A 6,941-nucleotide genomic window follows, 5' to 3' on the forward strand; every position below is an offset into this window, starting at 1 on the left:
CCATGACGGCCGCTCGTATCCGCAATCTCATTCTTTTGGTCACTACCCAAAGTTCATGACCGCAGGTGAGGGTTGGAGACCGTGTGGTAAATCGAAAGCTTTGCCTTCCAGCTCAGCTCCCTCTTCACCACGACAGTCTGACACAGGGCCCGCATTACTGCTCTCTGACAAGACATACATAAGCTAACGATGTACGATGGACCTTCCCACCAGTAGAACCAGCCAGCAGCTTGTCTCCTGGAGAGCTTAAAGGAATAGTTTGACATTCTGGGGAATACTCGCTTTCTTTTAAAAAAGGAGTTTAATGAGAGGATTGACACAACTGTTGTGTCTGTGCGCTACAGCCAGTAGCTGGCTAGCTTATCTTAGCATAAAGACTGGAAGCAGAGGGAAACAGCTAGCCTGGCTGTGTCCAAAAGTTAACAAAATCTCACAACCCATAAAATGGCCCATTTTTAAAATGAGTTTTTGTACAGACTAAACAAACAAGCTAAATTGTGTTAATTGGTGTGCTTTAGAGGTACTGGATTTTGTAACGCTTGGACAGAGCCAGGCTAGCTGTCCCCCCCCCCCCCGTTTCCAGTGTTTATGCCAAGTCAGCTGGCTGCTAATGGTAGCTTCATGCTTCAATCGTCTTGTCTAACTCTTATCAAGACAGCGAAAAATATTATATATTTATATATATACATATTTTTCCCCAAAACGTGGGACTATTCCTTTAAAACGTGCCACTGCTCCAACCCCCTCAGATACTACTCAAACAGCAAGATGCACCTCATCCGTCAGGTTTAACTGTTGGCCAGAACTTTACACTCTACTGGCTTTGGCTGCTTGTTTGACCACTCGGAGACAGAAACATTTAAAAAAAAAAAAAGAACACCAAATGAATTTAATGGAAGTGCCCCTAAAAAAAAAAGTTCTCAGCATTTCAGTACAGAACAATCAGCGAAAGCGGAAAGATCTACTTGTCATTTCATTACCAGTGCGCCATATTAATGCATTTATGCTTACTAATAAAACACTGATAAAAATGTTCAGTGATACAAATACCCTATATACATACATATATATATATATATATATATATATATATATAAATATTCATGACTGTGCTCAAGTTATCATTACATTTTATTAGAATTATTCAAATCAGCTACAGTAAATAAAAGCCACGAATACAATCTGCAGGCATGTCACGGCCTGTCACTAACATGGCAACTTGATAGCACTCCAGGAATCAACATATTAGGAGGAAAACAAGACAAATCAGTGTGGCAATGTAAATATTAGATTTTTTTTTTATAAGAGGTGGAGGGAGGGTTTCAGTTGACCAGTAACTGCTGTAGTAGCTTTACACATATCAAACAAAAAACTATCTATTCATCTCACGTACTAAATGATACAAAATAGGAATAAAATAACCATGCTTCTGTTGGATGTCTCATTCCCGTTGGTTGTGTATAAACAGTCAACAACCTGCAAACAGTTGGCCATGAAGGAAACACTGGCTCTCCTGCTGTTTCTGTTTGGGATGAATTGTGTAGCTTGTTTCCGCATGGGGGTGGGGGGGGGGTGGGGGCTCTCGTCGGCCCTGCTTGTCTCAAGTTGTGTGATGTGATCCCGGTGCCAGCTCTGACCTTGGCAGCTCTAGTGTGTTTTTAAGGCCTTGGCATAGACTGGCTCCAGGAAATGAAAGGGGAGCAGCATGAAGAACGCCACCAGAAAGACCGCACTCGCCACCGCCAGCAGCACGTAGCGACCGATGAACAAAGTGTCCACTATCTGCGGAGAAAAAGAGCGGATCCGCTCACTGTTAGGAGTTCTTAATAATTACACGCTAGATATTGGTAACTTAGTAAAAAAAGTATCTAATGCATGGCGGGGGGGGGGGAGCATGGCTGTCCATTCAGTATGTCCTCTATTAGCCACCAGATGTCAGCAGAGGGCTTTCACAGAGGCTTTGTGTGGGAAGCAGAGTGATAGTGTGGCATCATGTGAGGCCCTGAATGGGCACACACACACATAGACAAGAACATCTTAAAGACTGGCCACAAGGATGCACAGCTAGATTTAATATGAGATAATCTTGAATGACAAACTTGGTCAACTCTGCGCTGCACTGGGCAGGCCTGCTGTTTTGACTGTTTCGCCTGTTGTGAAAGGGACAGAGACAACAAAGCCAACTCAGACATACTAAGAATGGTACATATTGGGTGCTAAACGGCATACAGGTGGCAGAAAAATAAGCGGATTCCCTGCTGTCCTCTTCAGGAGGCACTCTCACTTCCATCTGCATCCCAGGTCATACTTTACTAATTACTGCTATTTTACTATTTGAGTAAAATTAACATTTTTAAGTAGTGATACGTTGATGGAATGTGTACCTGCGCTCAGAACAGCAAGACGTAACTGATCCGCATTAAATAATCTTCTCTCTCGTCTCTTCTTAGTCCCTGTTGTGACATGATTTTAATTTTAGAACTCGACTAGAATGTCATTAAAATGTGCAAAAGCCTCGTAATAAATTCAGCGTATTAACGTCTCCACAGGTTAAGATGTGTAGTTACAGCCTGTTGTTATGTTACACATGGAGAAATGATCCCAGCCAACTCCCAGAGAGAGAGAGAGAGAGAGACACAAAAAACAGGCTCCGTGACACATAGTGTTTATGGATTCATACAGGAATGAGGCCTGCGTGTTCAGGGAGTAACTTGTGCTGCAGAGTATCTGAAGACATGGCATGTTCGGTGTGTCACTCTCACAGCTCGGGGTCAGCGGGGTGACAAGCCGCACCAGCACTGCAGCTCGCCCGAGCAACGCGTCAATCGACAGATCCAAAGCAAAACGACGCCCAGTGGGAAAATAGATCCCTCTAGCTTGGCATCGGTGTGTTTTAAGTTTGGAGTTCACAAAGTTGCCACTGATAGATTTAATCAACACTTCACTGATAGCTCTGGGTCTGTATTAATATTTAGATCATGAGCCACCCGCCAATACAAACTGAGAAAACGCCCTTAAGCCAGATAATACCAGAGGAGCATCAGTCCTGCTGCTGACTAAAGAGAGATTTCACAGGGGTTGTTGTGGAATGAGAGAGGAGGTGTGTGTGTGTGTGTGTGTGTGTGTAAATCTGCTGGTGTCTTGGAGAGGTGGGGATGATGTATACCCTCTCTTATGGATGCATTTAACACATCTCACTTTTTAATTTGCCAATTACACAGCAAGCAGGAGCCGAAAGTGCGGGCCATGTTTTATTAATGTGCCATCGAGCGCACGGGTGGGAGCAGGCATGCGGGCGGGCGAATGGGAGAGAGAGAGTCTATTACAAACTACCCCCACCACTAGTCTGGGACTGGCCTAATTGGCGCTATGATATTTTACTTTTATTTAACAGCGAGAGGTTAGACATTTCTTACACAATCTGCACACACTCTCTCACACACACACACACACTCAGCCATGTACATTATCTCTCAGCTAGCAAGTAAGATGCTGCCAGGTTTTTGAGTGTGTTCACGACCAAAACATCACATGAACACAAAACGTCATCTACGACTGTCCCTAGCGAAGCAGTTTAAATACTGTTTATGATCACATAGGTGAGGTAATATTCAGAATTTCAGTTTTTCCAGCCCTGTATGAAAACGGTCTGTTGACATTGATTTATTTCAGTTTAAAATATCAAAGATGAGTCACAGAGGAACCCTCACATTCTCCGTTTTACAGATTCGAAAAGCTGCAGGACGCCTCTGGCTTGTTATCCCACAGTCACTCAATTTTTTTTTTGTGTGTATTGTGTTGTATTACTTGGGGGATTCATACTGTCAGTGTTGTTGTTATGTGGTGTGTATGTGTGTGTGTGTTTTGATGTTTTAATGAAATGCCAAATGGGCCAGAGACAATTTTTTCACCTTTGTGGACAACAAAAGTTATATTTTATATAACTGTCCTTTAAAATAAGAAAGAAATGAATATATTCAATTCATGAAATACATAATAAAGAAATATGTTATTATATAGCCTCTCAATTTAACTTGATGATAAAGGTTGAGAACTCTATACAAAGCGAACCAATGGGTGATGGTGACATGTTTCTAGCATTACAAGGTGTCATAATTACAAGTGATTTTATATGCGGCCTGTTTGAAAACATTGTAATACATTCCCGAAGTAGCCATGGGTTGATTTTTAAAGGCGCAAGCCTTGTGCAGAAATCCAGGAAGTCATATTTTGCTGCCTCTCTCTCTCTCTCTGTGATGCCAGTCTGGTATCTGCCTTTGCACAAAGGCTATAAAACGCGAGCTAGCCAGGACGGGGCTCTCTGCTCGGCTATTTCTATGGGGTGGCAGCTTGCTTGGCAGATCTGGCCGGCTTATTGGCACGACCCGGAGGCAACATGGGGGAGTGTTTGTTCTGCGTTGCTGTTGGACTAAGATAAAGCAGAACAGGCCTTTACGACGAGCACACACACACACACACACACACACACAATGACACATGCTATTTGCAGGTATACAGTGCTGCGGATACTGGCTTATATCAGAGGCAAGGTTCTATTTGGGATAGGTTGTTTCTATTCACCTACCTCAATCCTATATAGAGCCTACATCCTCAATCGGTACAAATCAACGAAAACAACTCTGCTCTCAGTCACAACCACGCGTGATACGAGTGTTGTCTTTCGGGGTTTGGCCCATACAAACACACACAGAGAATAAGAATTACCCTTTGACATGTTAACACCATACATCTGCGATAAAGCGACATGTTGGTTAAACTGTAGTGACTGATAAGCATGAAATGAGAGACGACTTTTATTTCATTTACTGCTCTTAAATCGTTCATAATGCATAAAAGCACAAAAAGTGAGCTCGAGATGACCATTCAGCCAAAGTAAGCGGTTTGTTTGCGAGCCTCGCTTTCACTCAGCGGTCTCAGTACCCAAAGCATTTGGTGGTAATGAAAGCCAAATGGCCGCACAACAAAACTGAAAACATCCCAGGCCTGCCTTTATTTCCATCGAGAGTACATGATGCTGTCATTATGCGTGAGCCACAACAACAGACGATAACAACACAAGTCCCTGCATTTTCTAATGCAATAAATGGTCCGACACACATACTGATTTGGAATATGTCCCTGTCATGGATTTGGCAGCAGTATAAGCTGAAATTGCCTCATCATGTTGTGAAATGTCAATGCAGCATGTTAACGTTTCTCAAACCAAACCATTGCCATCTCTAAAACTCTCAATTAAAAACATGTGTGGTATTTGTTTTTAATACAGTACAACGCACTCATTCATACATGGGAAACATGGGATATGAATATGGGTTTACTTAGCTGACAATGCAAACCAATAGCCGATACACGCGATTAAACTGACACAGGGGTGTGAGTATCTGAGGTTTTTTTTGTGTGTGTGTGTGAGTAAAGGTGTGTGAGCTCACCTCTATCTCTTTGAAAGGGAGAGCTGTCTCTGGGCTGCGAGGGAAAAACACCAGCGCCAACGTGATGGTGAGAGCCAGGAGGAAAACGGGGATAACTCCTAACCTGGCAAGACACAACGCACGCGCGCACACACACACACGCACACACACACACACACACACACACACAGTTAAAACAAAAGAAGATAACATGAGGACTCCCACTGCTGACTTGCTAAGACTCGCAGTAAACGCAGGGTTATCTGAGGATAATGTCATTATAAAGTACCAATCAAAAACAATGGCATTCTTTATTGTGTTTTTAAAAAGTTAACTTCCCAGGAGACTTAATAGCACCATGTTTCACCCCATTTAAACTTTACTGTAATTGTTCCGTACGCAAGTGCATTCTATACAAAAGTAAACATTTACCGACTTTAGTAGTATTAGGGTCTGATGTGGAGTAAATGCGCAAGCCAGCAGAGACTGGAAGGTTTGTTTCATAGAATTTAAGAGTCAGAAAAACGTAGGCTAGTTATTTTTGCTGATCTCCCTGGGTAGACAAGAAGAGATGCTTGATATTCCTACTTTTTGTCCTCCTGTAAACACACCGCCGTGTTCAGCAGTGAGATATATGAACCGTTCATTTTTTTTTGGCGTTTCATCGGAGTAAAGGGCTACCTGATAAGTCAAACACATGCCGAATTAACGAAAAAAACGTATTAATGCCATTGTTTAAGTTATTTATGTTCCAGAATATGTCCTCTTTGGCCGACAACCAAACCCACACTAAAGTGACGGAAAGGTCAAAGGAATATGGCACTGACTGAAACAGATGTGAGATAAAATTGCCTTGTATGTGTGCAGTTCTTCATGAAGTTGTGCCAATATGTTCTAACCGGGTTTGCGTAAGGAGTGTATGGGTGCTACTGTCCCTGTTCTCACTCACTTTGCTGATCCAGATGCTCTCAGCAGCATCATCCCAAACACAAGAGCCGCAATCCAAACGACCGCAATGACGAAAACGCCCGTACCGACTTCCAGCACGGTGTTTGCCATTGTTGTCAAGCAACGCTACGCGGTAGTTTACACTCGACAGGGAGAGCAGTTATTCGGTGAAGTGTGATTTTACGACCGACGTTCGTGACATTATTGGTTAAGCAATACTGCGTGGCTTAGCGAGTTAGAGGTAACTTCCACCCGTTGTCAGGGTAAGTTAGCTGTCACTGCTAGCTAGCTCTGCTGTCCGGCGGCTGCATGCTCAACTAGTGAGAAATGTAACGTAAGACGTTTCGACACGCAATTCTCGTCCGTAAAAATGAATCTGCTGACCATTAACCCGTCAATTCTCGCGAAGTAGTTACTTCGAGGGATTGATTCGGCGGGCTCCGGCGTCTCCTGCTTCCTGGTGACAGCTAACTGGAGTCTGATTGGATAAATGATCTCAAGACGGGCCAATCATATGCGTCGTTACTGAAAACCCCGACAACGAACGGGCTCCAGAAGTTTACA

The 6,941-nt window shown here is 43.2% G+C and overlaps 1 protein-coding gene across 1 annotated transcript; it reads right to left on the minus strand.

The window, feature by feature from the left end:
* Positions 1-1,570: 1,570 nt before the first annotated feature.
* On the minus strand, positions 1,571-6,497 carry tmem218 (transmembrane protein 218). Its single transcript, XM_070918024.1, has 3 exons — positions 6,379-6,497; positions 5,451-5,553; positions 1,571-1,782 (listed from the first exon to the last, which is right to left on the minus strand). The coding sequence occupies exons 1-3, from the start codon at positions 6,486-6,488 to the stop codon at positions 1,648-1,650; spliced, it is 348 nt and encodes a 115-aa protein (XP_070774125.1). The 5' UTR covers positions 6,489-6,497; the 3' UTR covers positions 1,571-1,647.
* Positions 6,498-6,941: the final 444 nt, after the last annotated feature.

This window comes from Enoplosus armatus, chromosome 13 (genome assembly GCF_043641665.1).
Source record: "Enoplosus armatus isolate fEnoArm2 chromosome 13, fEnoArm2.hap1, whole genome shotgun sequence".
NCBI lineage: Eukaryota > Metazoa > Chordata > Actinopteri > Centrarchiformes > Enoplosidae > Enoplosus > Enoplosus armatus.